At 33.8% G+C, this 16,511-nt stretch overlaps 1 protein-coding gene across 5 annotated transcripts in view; it reads left to right on the top strand.

Annotated features, from left to right (window-relative positions):
- The window catches only part of PTPN4 (protein tyrosine phosphatase non-receptor type 4), a 218,855-nt gene extending 202,768 nt beyond the window's left edge, over positions 1-16,087 (top strand). For 2 of the 5 annotated variants that reach the window (XM_003763793.4, XM_031959948.1), the window contains exon 27: positions 626-8,964. In XM_003763793.4, coding sequence (XP_003763841.1) covers positions 626-700 — 75 coding nt within the window. In that variant the 3' untranslated portion in view covers positions 701-8,964. Of the gene's footprint in view, positions 1-625; positions 8,965-15,940 lie in introns of those variants that run through there. The other 3 variants (XM_031959946.1, XM_031959947.1, XM_031959949.1) reach the window with 3 other exon arrangements.
- Positions 16,088-16,511: the final 424 nt, after the last annotated feature.

Here is a 16,511-nt window from a genome sequence, read left to right as displayed (position 1 = left end):
CTACCATGCACACTGACATTTTTAAGTGACCATATATCAATTATTTAACCTAAATGATGGGGAACTATAAGAATCGATATAATAACTGAGCGAAATTGAGAATTTCCATTGTAATAGTTCTATTGAAATTAACGAATGTATTATGATGAAATTTCCATTATAATAAAGTAACCTGCGATTTACACTATTGGGTAACTACAATTAAATTGCATATTAAAGCAAATTAAAAAAACAAACAAAAAAAGAAATCATAGAATTTTATAGCTAGAAAGGAATTTATTCTAATTTGATTTTAAAGGTGCGGAAATTAAGTCCCAGAAAGGTTTAACATATTTGAAATACACATAATCTCAGCATCAGGTTTAACTTAAAAATAGATCAGTAAAAATGATTTAATATTAAAAAGCTTTTAAATTTTTAAAGATAACCATAAAACCTGTATTCTTTCATTTTTTGGATCATTGACTTTTAATCGTGTTTTAGATGGGTTCCTTTTGTGATTTGGTTTTAATATTTTATAATAACCAAAGGTTTGAATGGAATTAATTAATATTCTAAGAAGGAAGCTTGGCCTATATTATTGATATTATCATTTTTTTCTAACTAATTTCATCTTCTTTTTCAGAGTCAATACAGATTTGTTTGTGAAGCTATTTTGAAGGTTTATGAAGAAGGATTTATTAAACCTTTAAAGACATAGTTTCATAAATACTAGAGCAAAAGGGCTGGGATCTTTGTTGAAATAATCTTGTCCGTTATAACTGAACTGGCTGTATCCATTGTGCCACCATACTACTACTTACAGACAATGGCATCAGAGAAAATGAAGAATTGACAAAAGACTTAGAAAATTCAGCACTCTTGCACTTTATGTTGAAACAAAAGTCAGTCTCTCAAACTCTCAAACTCTTACGTTTGAAGACTTTATTTCATTCTTTGCTCCGAACAACAACAAAAAAATAATGAATGAACTTAAATGGGTTCAGAGTAATTTATGAAATGTCATGGTAATGCTCATCCAGTCCTATTCTGGTTGAATTACTAAAAACAAGGCTTGGAATTCCTACCATCTGTGCTATACACCTGCATCTTGGAAACAAAAAATAAGTAAACATCAGACATTAGCCACAGTCTTCTCCAGTGTTTCATATATTTATAGTGTACTGGTTCTTTTTTTTTTTTTTTTAAAGACATTAGCAATACTCTGAATATTAGCCAATACACTGCCTATTTATGTGGCACATTTTATTTAATATTCCCCCCAAATAGATCTACTGTTTATTAGAAGAAAAATGTAATTTTCTTTTGTTATAGGAAAATGCACATTTGCCAGCATCTTATAAAAAGTATAAATATGAATCTGTAGAATGCTTTGCAATGGCAGTCTCAGTCCATAAAATTAGTTTGTTTCAAGTCATGTAACTCTCATACATAATGTAAATGAATGCATGCATTATGTCTTAACCCCTTAAGTGCCTTGAGACTTCCCAAATGGCTAATGAAAAGGCACTCATAAAACCCAGTGGGGAAGGTGTGTATAGTGTACATTCTCACTTTTTATGCATTTTGAATGGGTTCACATTTTCTAATATCTGGTTATTGGAAGCATAGAGGAAGTCAAGAAAATGCCATTCCTTTGTATTCAATGCTTGTTTGTTCCTGTAAAGAGCAAAGCTATTTTGTTTACTGTGGAAATAAGCACTCTGCTGCTGTGAAATTATTTTAAAATGTGGCACATTTCTTTGGGGAAGAGGATACATTTGAATGAGAGCTACTAGGTTCTTCAGATTGGATGTTTTATTTTTATCTCTGCTCTGTTTTTTGATGGCAATATGAAGAATATGCTAATACTACAGACTTAACTTTGTAACAAATTTATGATTATTTTTTCTTCCCATCTCCTACAAAAATTTACTTTTCAAAACTCATGATGTCACTTTATATCCACATTTTTTGGTGTTTGGTTTGGTATCTTTTAAGTAAGCAATGAAGCAGTGTTCATTTGTTTCTAGATTTTTATTTCTTAATGACCATGACTGTGGTTTTTCTAGTTACTGTGGTGTGCAGTTAAATTGTTCATGTTTGCATATGCTACTTATTTAAGTTATATAAGGAGGAATTTTATCTCTCTATCTGATGTAATATGAGTTCATTTTGATTGTGTATATGTTTATTTCCTTTTTTGTAGCCTGTGGGAAGAAAGAACTTTTAAAATTATCCAGTTTGATATACATAGGGAAAATTTACTTAGCTTTTTGAATGTGAGATGAAAAGATGATTATATATATATATGTATACGTATATACATATATTGTGGCTGAGAAGAGATACTATTTACAAATGGTTTTCTGAAGATTTGTGTATTGTCTTAATAAATTATGTAGAGCATAGATTCAAATGATGAGCATTTTAGAATGCCATTTTGAGATGTTAAAAATGTTGCACACTTTGAGAGACTTCAGTATGATCTAGATGAATAATTATAAGTTAAGAGAAGTCTCAAATAATCAGGACCCATGAGGTTTTACAGGAAATATACTAAATACTAAAGTTACATGTAAACTGATAAGTGAAGGTAAATTCTTTTACTTGTACCCAAATGACATGTTCTTCCCAACATGAACAGTGAAGAAATATAGTCAGTTCTGTTTAAAAATCACAGATAAATGCAATGTAGACACCTATATAATACTTATATAAAAAGTGGAAAATTTAATCAAAACAAATAATCTTATCCACACAATACCAAATAACTAACTAATATGTTTTTTCCATTAAACTGAGAATTCAGTCATTTGGTTTGGCATTGTATTTAAAAAAAAAAAAAAAGCCAATGTGAAAACCAGACTAAGGAATCGGAAAATGTATGAATACGAACACATGCAAAAATATCGTAGTTGATAACTGTCATCACTGAGAGTTCTTCTTGAGTTATTGTTGTCTACTGTAATCACTGGTTTCATTTGAGTTCTTATGCTTTAATTAGTGCCTATAAGTATATGATAATGTGTTTGAATTGTCATAAATATATTTAAATGTCTCACTTTTGCATTTCTTATCAGGGAGTACCCTCAAGTTTATTTTTTACATTTGTTGTAGAGCATTAATATCCTCCTAGAACTAATAGATGTATTATCCTTCGACAGAAGAATGACAGAGAGAATCCTAAAGCCATTTTCATGAATATACCTATTCTTTACTCTTTTCTGAACATGTATATAATTTTATCTAACTGAAACTTGTGGGAGTTATCAAAAATTTACTTTCAAGTCAAAAATTATTTCTAGTAATGGTCCCTAATTTCAGGATTGTTCTGATCACCGTCATTCCTAAATAATATTTTGTAAGAAAATGCCAAATCTTCTCTCATTGCCTAACACCTATCTACCATTCCTAAGAAGAAAATACTTCATTGCCATCTCTTAATTTGATGAGTAGAAATTAGGATATTAAGAGCATTTGTTTTAACAAGAGAGAAAAATCTCTCATTTTTCTCTCATAGGTTCTTTTTCCCCATAGTACTTGGGTATAAAGAATATGTTTGCAATAAGAGGAAAAACAGTATCAGAAAATGTGTACATGCGCGTGCGCACACACACACAGACACACACACACACACACAAATATTCAAAGTAGATAGACCAACAGAATAAATGCCTTTCTAATGACTTGCCAGTTAAAAAGAATGTTGATCCTCTTGATTAGGGGAATTCAAAGAGAGTTGATATTGTAATTGGTTTTAAATTCATCAGTATTTTTATTAAGCCATTTTTTTTGACACAGTTGTTTACTTGCAGTTGTCAAGCTTTGATAGAGAAAAGCTTATTTTGCGGCGTGTGTGTGTGTGTGTAATATCACAGAAGATGATCATAAGGTCACGTTTTTAGTATATGAGCAAATTGAGTATGTTTGAACTAAAGCCCTCCACTTAGACCTGGAACTCATCTAATACAACCCTCTTATTTTACAGACAAATGAATCCCCCACCACCACCCCAATAAAATAACCCACAAGGGAAAATTGAGAGGAAATTGAACATAATAAGAAAATCGAGGTCTTGAACTTTTGCCTTCAAATTTCTAGTCTCTTTTACTTCTAGTATTCTTTATACTATTCTACACTGCCTTCTGATGACTAGAGAAGTGTCTTGATCTAATGGAAAAAAACACTGGCTTTGAAATCCAAGAATCTGATTTCATATCTTGTCTCTGATGCTTGTTACCTGTGTGACTGTGGGTATCTCACTTAAAGTCCCTGGGTCTTTCCTCATTAAAACAAGAGACATGAATTTCGATGCTTTCTATGCTCTGTATTTTACTAGCTGCTGTCTTTTATGTCCAGGCATGGAATCTCTAATACTATGATCCTATCACTAATCATTTGTTCCTTCCAATAATTTATAATGGGCTTAAATTTCACAAATGTTCGTGATTGGCAGTTTTGAATTTCTCCCTGAGGGACCTATCCTCAATCACTGTTTTCATTGGGTGACAGCTATGGATTTTCACAGATAATTATGGTTCAAAAGGCAGGTATGAGTGATAGCTTATTTCATGAATTTGCTTATCTAACCTCCATACTGGAATTTTAGCCTTTATAGTTGTTAGTCCATTGTAATTTATGAAAACTGGTTGATATTATATGAAAATATTGTGGGCTGTAATTTTATTATAGAGGGTTAATTTAATAAAACTACCATTAAGATATAGAACATGTCCATTATAATAAAAGAATTTATGTTCATATCATGAATATATATTAGAATTAAAAAGGAAGAGTGTACTACATAGCATCTCTATTTTGCATATCTAAAGATTCTTATGAACCTTTGCCAAAGCAGTTTTACATCCACAAAAACCATTTATACCACAATAATGCAGAGTCAATTTATAGATAGTTTTATTGTTGTTGATGATGTTTTTATTTTTATAGTTTATGTTGTTATGGTTTTAGCCTTAATAATAAAAACATTATTATTGGCCAACCATATTACAACAGTTACATGCTAGAATAGAAATCTGGTCAAATGACCAGTGTTTAAAAGTACAGTCTTACTATTTTGATGCCAAAGTATAATAGGTATTCATTCCCATCTGTTAACTGCTTTAACTGGGTTTATGTTAAATCACTTCATTCATCAAAATGGCAAGCTGTTGACTTTTTTATTTTTATGGAAACTGCTTTGGCTTCCTAGCCAAAGTAGGTTTTTTTCATAATAGCTTTTTATATTGTTTCCACCAAATTAAAGTTAAAAACTGGTTACCACTAAATTCTAAGGCATCAATAATATAGCATGTTTGATCTGTTGGACTTTTTTAAACCTGTTGTGGTTTTCTAACCATGTTATTTGTTTTCTAATACTCATTTAGGACTGTATTGCTAATAGCTCAAATCCCATAGCTTTTCTGGTCTGATGACTATAAAAGAGCAGCAGCAGCAGCCTTGGAATCAGGAAGGCTTGGGTTCAAGTCTACCTCTGATACACTACCAGGAGTTTGACCAGTGGTCAATCATTAAACCTCTCAATGCTCTAGGAAAGTATCTAAAGTTATATGTTAAAATTCATGTTTTGTTGTGATCTTTAAATTTCTGGACCAAAGTAGATTGTTTTGCTAGTTCCTTTTCATCATCTGCAATACAGTCTCTAGTTTTCCTTTATTAAAAAAAAAAGTAGGGCAGATTTTTTAAGGTCACAATTTTAGAAGAAAGTTGTATACCTGTTTAAGCTCTTAAAAATATTTTAAAATTCTCATGGCAAATTAAAAAAAAATTTAAAGCCTTATATTATTAAAGTTTTAGTTAAAATCTAGCTTTCTCTTATTGTGGTATAAATGGCATAAAAAGTGTAAATATATTTTTCTATGGAATAAATAAAAATTCAAAACTGCTAAAAAATCTTACTTTAGGTATAAATTATCACTTCTTTAAAGAAGAAAAGCATTTTTTATGTCATTCATGCTATAAAAGAACATGAATGTACCTTTTAAACATATAATGGTTAAAATTATGACTTGGATTTTACAAAGAGTTATTTTCATACCATTTCTTTAAAAAAAAAAAGGCAGAGGGTAAAAAGAAAAAAAAAGTAAGGTTTGTTACACTTCCCTTAGACAAAATGCAGCTTGACACCTAAGTAGGTTTTCATTGTATTGTAAATAAGAGCATTTTCACTGAAGTTTGTGACTGATGTATAGATTTCAGATTTTTTTTTTTTTCCATTTTGTTTTCCTTTGGGCTTTGGGACTGAAAATTCTAAGGGCCATATATCATTTGTAAGAATTTTAGCATATTGTTTTTTAAATGTAGTTGTGTATTCTTCAGTTCTGGAATATAGAGGGGGACATGTATATACAGGAAGTGAGAAAAGGAAAAGATTTTCAAATATTTCTTGGTATATTTTTGTGTATTTAACTTGAGATTCTATCTCAAAGGACTGTCCCTAAAGCATCCAAAAATTCAGGCAGACATTTTGATGGTCATAACTTTGATTTAAGCCAAACAACTGTATCCTCAATTATGTCATTCAAATATACTGAATTTGAGTATAAGTGGATTACACTAAAGCAATAAAATGGTTAGGTTTTTTAATTCTAGGAGTCATGTACATATAACACACTATTGGTTGGTTATAATCCTAAAGGATTTACTAACTCATCTGCAAAGAAACTAAAATATGAAACCAACTTTTTTTTTGAACGATTATTTTGTGTAGTAATTCCTCTAGAAAATCGCAATCTAAATAGGTCATTTCTTGTCATTTTTACAACTTTGAGGCAGAATTTTATTCTTCTCTCTGAAGCATTATTGTCTCCATTCTTGCCACTCATTAGCATCTCTGTTACTTTCCAGTAGTTTTAGTCCGGTTTTGTTTTAATAACCGGCTTTACTTTGAATAATTAAGTTGTGTATAAGAGGGAAGTACTCTAAATATTTGTGGGGCTTATTTTTCTTTGTCTTGTTACAGTTGTTCCTTAAAAAAGTAAAGCACTAGTATTAGCCTTCCTAGTCTTAAAAAATTTGAATAACACAGTGAATTATCCATTGTGTTGGCCATAAATGAAATGTTTTATTACTAAATGAAATCCTTCAACAAGAGGCACTTACAGATGAGAGAATTCTGATTATATTAATTTAATTACAGAGAAGTACAATTTTATTTAAAGCTCCCATCCCCAAAGTCAACATAGGGTCTTAGAAAGTAGAAGATGCAGGCTTTTCAAACTGTGTTTAAAAGACTAAGGATGAATTGCAAACAACCATGTTCCTTAAGTGGAAAATTCAGGTACTTTAAATCTCTGTACTCCTGGAAATGTTATGTTCTAGTTGTTTACTTGATCAAGTTTTTACTGGGCTAGAAGATTACAAAAATTTTTTAAAGTTTCCTGGCATTCATCCATTTCTAATAGTTCATCAGTAATTTTATTCCCATAGATGGGTTTGAAATCAGTGGTGCCACATAATTTTCTGTTTAGAAAACCAAATTTGAACATACTGTTTCCTATAAATTCAATAGCAGCACTTTATATTATGCTTAACTACTGACTTCTTTTTGGGGCTTGAGGGTAAGTGGTAGAATTCTGGAAAAGGAATTTAATTGATCAGCATGTCGCATTAAAAAAAAAAATTATGCCCAACTACAGATACTTGACAACATCAATTTATAATTTATTGAATATCTCTAGAAGTCAACTGTTATAATCTTAGTTGTCCACCTTTCAGCAATTTATTTAATGCAAAAACTGCAAAGGGATTCCCCTTGCTGAACTCTGGATTCTCTCCGCTGCAGACAGGCTTTGTTTACCATGAACATTTCTGCTTTGCATTATTTTGACATTTACATAAAATACCTGAAAATATGTATTTTTTGTACTTGAACTTATTTTAGGTTTTGATAACTAAAGATAAGTAGATAATGTACAACAGAACAATTTTTTAAAAAGTCCTAATCCTTTTTACTCTTGAGGCACATGCCAAAAACTGGGGCGTAAGGGGTTAAAACAGTTTACATTAAGCTGTTTCATTTTCTGCTGTATGTTAGAACATATCTGCTACAAACAAACTGCCTAGCCCTACGGCATCAGGACGCTGCAGTTACCATCCATTTTATCTTATCAAATAAGAAAAGCTAGTCTTTATTTTCTACAGTGTAGGCTTAATTTTGGGACAGATATTTCACTGTATATTTAACAGTGATCTCATTTTAAATAGTAATTTTTGAAAAGATTAATTGTGTGTAGAAAATGTTTAGGATTTTGGTTGAGTTTGTTTTGTTTTGTTTTTTTCCTGGTGCTAGCTTATTTATATGTAAATAAAAAAGAATCTCATCTATATCCTAATCATAGCAGAAATTATTTCCTGATTATAATAAAGAATTTGATGTGTCTCCTGCCCTTTTTGTTTATTTAATTCTAAACTGGACATTGACTATCCCAAGTTTGTAAACTAATTGTTTCAAAGCTGAAATTAGTCCTGTGGATTTTTATATTAACTTTTTTTTAATGACTTCCTATTATTACAACCCCTCCAATACATATTTGTATTCAAAATTCATCACATAAACTCCCTACGGCAAAAGAGCAAAGGGTTCAATTGAAAAAAATGTATAAACTTGAATTTGGTCAACACTGGACAATGTCATTTGTGCTTTTTTTCCACTGCAGCTATTTACTGTATGCATTAAAAAAGGGCTTGTGTTTTTTGTCTTCAAAGATGAAAGCTCTTGCCATCAATATAACAAAATAATCTACAAATACCAGCAGTTTCCAGGATGAAAATGCTAACTTTTGTTAACCAATATTGTTTTAGTCTTAAGAAAAGCTTCGTTTTATCACGTGAGATGCTGTTAAACATTTTGTGGCATATTTAATTTCTGTTGAGAAATAGTTGTTTAGGTAAAACTTGAAAATAAATATAGTTGTGAAACTTGTTCACTTGCAAAATAAAGATGTGCTTTAGTAATGTAAAGTTCAGACTTTGGGGGCAGTTATTTTGTGGGAGACTTGAGAGTTATGTTCTGGCAATATTAATAATCATTAACTTGTCCCTCAGATGGGATTTTGAGGAAAGTGTGGTAAGTGTGAATTTGATTCCTACTTGTTACTGATCCAAGTAGTTACTGAGTTTTAGTTTGGGAGATTAATACAAGAAACATTTAATTGGTAGGAGTCAGCACAATGATTAGATACGGTTTCATAAGCATTGCTTATCAATAATTAATATGTTGCTATGTACCGTCATATACATAATAGTACAAAGTTAGCAATTCTTTTATTATTGATTTCTGAAATGAAATATTCCACTGGAAACTAAATAATATAATAATAATAATAAGTAGCAGAACATGTGAGGAGCCCACACTGTTGAGTCTTAGTTCCCACCCCTGAAGAAGGGAACTCAAAGCCTCCCCATTTTACTCTGATCAGCAACCAACTGAGGTATTCATTCCCTACACTCAAGGACTCTTCCTGATTATCCCACTCATTTCAGCATAGGAGAGCACGATTTGTTCACACATTAACTTTTGATACCTTGAGCTGGGGAATCATCAAATACAGTCCATCTTGTAAAATCTTTATCATCCTCTACTATTGTATTCTTAACCACTTGATCTTAGCATTTTTCTTGCTCTTTACCTCCTTCCCCTTCTAAATGTTCTTGGTTATTTGAACTTTGAAATTAATACATAACAGAACTATAAAGAAAAAACTGATAAAGGAATATATAGTAAGGGAGTTGGTTGTTTTTTTTTTTTTTAAAGCTGAATTGTGACCAGACTAAATACCAGAATTCCAAGAAAAAAGGTTTGTTGTTTGTCATCATAGAGAAAGACTTTGACTATAAGTTGTGTGTTTTGACTCAAGAACTGTAGGGCTACCAAAGGAGCCTGTTATTTTCAATCAGTAGGCAGTTCTTAAGCATCCTCCATGGTACAGCAGCTGCTAGTTATTGAAAATTCGAAGAGGTGAATGAGTGCCTTTCAAGAAATAATCTGTGCAGAGATACCAAAAAAAAATGGAACATCCTATGTGAGCAATGACAAGAGGGCCGGTTTAAGTGGACCACAGTGCATGTCAGAGAATGCCGTATGATTAACCTGACAAGATAGGCTTTCGAAGCCAGTGACCCTATAGATAACAAAGCACTTGATTTCAGAGGCAATAGGGAACTACTATGGTTTACTGTGCAAAGAAGTAATAGTTATCCCTATTACTCTAAGAATATCCCTTTGGCGGTTAAGAAGAGACTGAGACAGAATAATTAGTTTACCTTAATACCCATCTTTAACTCTTTGACCATTTAACATCCTTGAAATGGTAAAGAAACTTGTTTCCTTACCTGTGAAACATGGATAATATCTGCCTCATGGAGTTTGTTGCATGATACCTGTTAACATAGTAAGGTCCTGTGGTACCATTAACTGAGCCAAAGATGAGATGGGAAGAAGTAGAGTAGAGAGAAAGATCAAGAACCACAACATATGTCAAGTATTTGAAGTGCTTTGCAAGCTTTAAAATGCCATGTAAATGTTATATTTAATAAGCAAATTTGATAATTAGGATGAAATCACATTTAAAAATCAAATTAACCTGGCAAAGATTTGACCTGAAAAGCATAACTACAGTATGCTGACATTAACAACTGGGTGAAGAGGTAAATTAAATTGTATCCACAACACCCTTTTAAATTTGTTACTAATATTATCATAAATCTAAACAAGAAAACAGTAAATGAAACCCTAATTTGTAGTTTTTGTCACAGTATGAAATTTCACGATAGAGTATTGATTCAAGCTGGCCTAAATAGAGTGGAGAATTAAAATCATCTTTGTATGATCCATCGTTTCTGGGAACATTTTTATGTTTAGTGGTGGGCAATGCCATAAACCAAAGAAACACTTCTAATAATGAAATTTAGATACTGCAAATAGTTTGAATAGGAGAGATGTTTGGGGCTTGTCTTCCTAATATGACTCAGATGTATACTCTATAAATAACCTTTCATAAAAAACTGTGTGTAATATAGATATGTAGATATTAGGGGATTACAGAATAGATTTAAAACTGGAAAGGACCTTAATCGTCTAGTCCAATATCCTTATTAACAGGCCTTAAAAAGCTAAAAGGGGGCAGCTAGATGGTACAGTGGATAGAGCATTGGCCCGGAAGTCAGGAGGGCCTGAGTTCAAATCCAACTTAAGACTTTAATACTTCCTAGCTATGTGACCCTGGGCAAGTCAGTTAACCCCAATTGACACAGCAAAAAAAAAAAAATTTAAATCAGAGTACACACAAATGGGAGGTGGCAGAACCAAGGGTAGTGCATTGTTATTTTAAGCATTTTGTAGAACTTTCTGTGTAAAGTTTCATTTGGAGAGACCACTAAAAAAGTCCTATTGTGTAATTGCACTGAACTAAGGTGGGATATATGATTGTTAAGCTATACAAAATTACAAATATAGTGAAATCAGCCCATTTGGAAAAGTGACCAAAGTTAAGTATACACGAATTGATTTATTTACCCTGGACTATTTTTACTTTTTGTGAAACTGGTTTCCGTTTTTCTTCCATGATTCTGTTGGTGAAAGATAGTTGTTGAGAAATTCTTTTTTAATCTTCACACATTCTTAAGACCTAAGAGCTTTGATACAGGGCTAGATTCAAAATGCAAGAGCCCTAAAGAAACATGAGATGTGCAAATTTAGAGGTATCTCTCCTCCAAGACTTATTGGTCTGATTAGCCAGTGGTATGCATACTGTACACTGACCCGACATAGTAATAACATTTTAGTTAACAAGCCAGTGGTGCTGATCCAGTCCACATGATTTCTGTCAGTATTAGCTAAATGAAGCTTGTGGGGATTTATATTAAAAATAGAAATTGCTTCATAAATAGGGTGAAAGGATAACAAGCATACCTACACCTATGCATTAATCTCTGAAGAACTGTACATTCATTGCTTGCATTACCCAAAGATGAAGTTCATTTAAAGTACCAAGCTCTTGTTTAGTGCCCTATTTAAGGTTATATGAAGATTTACATAATTGTTCAGAACTTGGAACTTAGAATAGCAGTCGTGGGAGAAACTTAAGCCTCAATCCTGCAACTACCAGAGTGGGGAAACAACAGTGCAATCAATACCTTGGGTCTATGTAGATTAACTGTTCCTTAACAGCGCCAGTTTAGTCCCAACAGATGATAGCAAAGAGCATCAATTATTCTTCAGTCCTCTTCAGGCTGAATAGTGAAGTACCAGCAGATGCAGTAGAGAGCCACAGCTCATTGGACACTACCACTTGCTATTTAACACACATTGTGCTGCTGAGTATAGGAGAATAATGTTAGAGGGTAGCCACAACTTTAAAAGGCAATTTTTAATTGTGAACAGTTTCTTGTCCTGGAACTCTTCAAGGGAAAAAACAAACTATATTAGCATCCCTCTAATGCAGAATAATGAGCATTTAAACATACCGAACAAATCCATCCATCTGAATATAATTAGACTATAGAATATAATATAGACTCATATTTGTTACAAGGGTTTTCTGGTTTGTTTGTTTTTTTTAATGGGGGAGGATAGAGGTCAGAAGGACAGAAAATTTATTTTTGTTCATTAATTTGTTTTAATGAATGTAGTCACTTAAAAAAAAAACCTATATTTTTTAACCTTCCATGTAGAAACCTAAACTATGTAATTCATAAATTTAGAGCTTGAAGGGACTTAGAAATCATTAATTCCAACCATTTCACTTTATATATGAGGAAACTGAGACCCCAAGAAGTTAAATAGCTTCCACAAGGTCACATAGCAGAATTCTGATTCAAACTCTCTAATTCCAAATCCAGCACTCCACATCCCTTCACATACATTCTCTGTCCATACCTCTTCTTTCCAGGTATGGACTTGGTCATTTCTCTTGTCAACATGTGTACTCTACTTTTATGTTGATTATTTATGGGAAAGTGTACCCCCTGTGAATGGGAGAATTTTCTCATGACTTTATTTGCTATGCTATTTGTTTAAATGTCTTTTGCTTAATGTGTCCTTGGTTGGCTTGATAAAAATAAATGTCAGTAAAAATTTATGAGCTATTCTTTGAATGGATGCTGAATCAAGATTAGATTTCTGAGTATTTCTTTGAGGATCATCCTATAAAAATTGGTTTCACATTCTCATATAAATGAGAGAATAGACATAGGATTTTTTATGCTTCAAACAATAAAATGCTAGATCTAATTTGGAGCCCACCACATCCTCTCCCCTCACTGATGAGGTAATTGAGGATTGGAGTTTTATTAACTTCCCCAAGAGGCACAGTGAATAAGTAGCCAGAACTAGCACTTAGACTTCCTGTCACTTTAGTGTACTTGTATCTAAACTTCCCAGCCCTAAAAGTCTATGAACTCAAATATTGGGTATTCAATAACAAATGTATTGAGGTTACCAATGACATTTTAAAAATATGAATCTATTATTCCATTACAAGTAGAATGACTATATGGTCTCACTTCCCCATTTCAGCCTCTAATTTGAATGGTACTATTATAGACAACTTTCCTACTCCTTTCTTACCCCTATTTCTTTATCCCTTATCCCTACTTCTTTTCTTCCTACTTCTCTAGAAAAAACTCAACTCTTATGGCCCTATCAGTTACAGGGCAGTGATCCATTGGTATATTGAGGGGCTCTGAACCTTCAGCTGGAGCATGGATATCCTACTATGTAGCATGCATGGTCAACAAGGAGATGTTGTACACTGATGTAGGAGATAGGATCCATTATAGGTTCTATTATAAATAGGAATTTGTGGTACAATGGGACCAAGTGTACCCTATCCAAGAGATTGATATGGGGAGAGGCAGTGAGTGCCAGGTATTGTTGAGGACAGTTCACAGAAGAAGACAGTTCCCCAGACTGTGCAAAGAAAACCCTCAGTATGGTTCAAACAGTTGCACAATACTGTGGCCTGGGGAAATACAAGAGAAAAACCCAGGCCAATGTTTGGTGATATTGTAAAGATATATAGTGCTATTGGTCACTGGATGATATTTAAGGGGAATCTGGATAAGGAGGTCAGGAAAAAACTTCATGGTGCTGAATCCTGTACCACCTATATTTATATTTGTTGAAATGCTGATAAAAGTGGTCTCTTGTTCATCTTCAGCCTAGAAACAAAGGTTCTGGATCAACTGGTTTAAAGAAAGAAGAGCAATCACAATGGCTGGAAGGTCAATGATTGAAGTCATGGAGGTTGACTTCCGTGTCAGCTTCCTGAAGATGAAGAAAGAGATATAGGGAATGAGGATTTGTCCTGGGAATCAGGTTGACACACCCAGCATTCCTGCAGTCCACTTTGCCCAACAGAATTCCCTAGTTATCCCCCTGCTTTAGAACTCTAAGCACAAGGAAAACAGTCCCAGGCCTGGGGAATATGCTGAAAGCAAAAGGAAAGAAAGCAACATGATAATACTTTGTGTGCAAAACCAGAGATAGAGAAAGAGAAGGTAGATTGCTGAGAAATCATAAAGGAGGGAAAAGGACCTACATGTGCAAAAATGTAGCAGCTCTTTTTGTGGTATCAAAGAATTGGAAAATAAATGTCCATTAGCTGGGGAATAACTGAACAAGTTGTGGTACATGAAGGTAATGGAATATTATTATTCTATAAAAAATGATAAGCTGATTTTAGAAAGGCCTGTAAAGATTTACACAAACTGATGTTGAGCAAAATAAGCAGAACCAGGAATATACTGTAAACAATAACAGCAAGAATGCAATGGTTAACTATGAAAGGCTTGGTCCTTCTGAGGTGGTTCAGTGATCTAAATAATCCCAATAGACTTTGGATAGAAAATGCCACCTGCATCCAGAAAAAGAATTAAGGAAAAAATGTAAATTAACACATGCTATGTTTGCTTCTTTTTTCTGTTTTTTTTCCTCTCCCATGATTTTTCCATTTTGCTCTGATTTTTTTTCTCCCAACATGATTCATAAAGCAATAAATTTATTAGAAAAAAAAGAAGATAGAACAGGGAAATAAAAGAGACAAAAAGCAACTGCTTGGTCATAAATTGGTCACAAGCATTCTCTGCTTTTGTTGAAGAAAAACTTTAAGCTCTAGCTTGGTTCACAAGTATGCTGCTCTATGTGTCCTGTGATAAAATAAGTTTTATCCAGGATACACGAGTCCAGCTGGGGAGGCCTTTGAGCTTCATAGCTGTTGGGGTGGTCAAAATGACTCTACAGGGGCCCTTACATTTTTTTCCAAGTGGATGTTCCCTCCTCCTTCAAAATTTTTGAATAAACTATATTTCCATATAGACTAAAGAAGATGCAGATATCATTTTATCTGTCTTAGGGATGTGAGCATTAGCATCCAAGGAGAGAGAAGCTTTCTTTGTCAAAAGAGCAATGGCTCTATGCCCCGAGTCAGAATCTGTTACATAATCGTGTAGGTGACAAACTTCTAGATACCTGAGAGAGATCATTACAACATTATCTCAACTAGCTCCATAGAATCAAGTAGGAATTTATTGGGCATCACGGTTCCTTGGTAAGTTGCAAATCACTTGCAGTAGGACACTGTTAAACTCAAAAACTACTTTGCCATCAAGCCCATAACTCAGCAGTTGAAAGGTGAAGGCTTTGGGGGATCAGCTCTACCTTTGGGCACTTTTAAAACCATAAACCCAAACCACAAGTGAATCTACCTACCTGAAAGAGGAAAAATAGCTAACAAAAACAGGTATTTATCACCCAAGAGAAATGAGCAGAAAGATTTTAAAACTGTTAGCTAAGGCAAGAGCTTCTAATCTTTTCAAGAACTTTTTCTTTCACATTTCCTAGAAGTCTTGAAATCACTGATGAGTAGAGTAATAAGTCCATAGAATGAGGGATAAGCAAGCCACTCTCAAGATAGTGTCCCTCTTCTATTCTCCACAGAACAAATTGGAACCCCAAGAACACCGCAATCTACTAGAGAGGGACCCATGGTTAACTATGCTCACCCTATTCAAATGGATTTCACTGAAGTGCAGAAGGCACCTGTCATAAACAATAAATTTAAAAGATTCCAGAGTGGTAAGCACAAAAAACACGACTTGTCCCTCTTGGTGGAAAGCCACTATCCTAAGGCTAAGTAGGTATATATAACAGAATGGAGAGAGAGAAAACACCTGGAAAATAGTCATTGATCTATCTCCCCTCTACCCTATCCCACTAGGTCTGGTCTCTCCTTCCCCTGTTCCTGTCCCATTCTCGAGGGCCATACCGTCTTAAAAGTCTCCTCCCAGGAAGCAAGAACTGTTCTATTTGCGGGGAGCCCATAAACCGCAGCCAGTGCCAGGAGGGAGCAGAGTTGGGAGCCCCTGCGGTCCCCGGGGCCGTCCTGGTTCAAAGGAGCTGCAGCGGCTTGGGGGAGCTTGTGGGCGCCCCAGCGGCACCTGGCTCCCGCACCCCCAGTACCTCTAGGGAGCTTCCTCGCCCCCCTGCCAACTAGGCTGCAGGAACTTCG

Source organism: Sarcophilus harrisii, chromosome 3 (genome assembly GCF_902635505.1).
Source record: "Sarcophilus harrisii chromosome 3, mSarHar1.11, whole genome shotgun sequence".
NCBI lineage: Eukaryota > Metazoa > Chordata > Mammalia > Dasyuromorphia > Dasyuridae > Sarcophilus > Sarcophilus harrisii.
The sequence above is the reverse complement of the archived record's forward strand: the minus strand, read 5'-3'. Positions and strand labels throughout refer to the sequence as shown.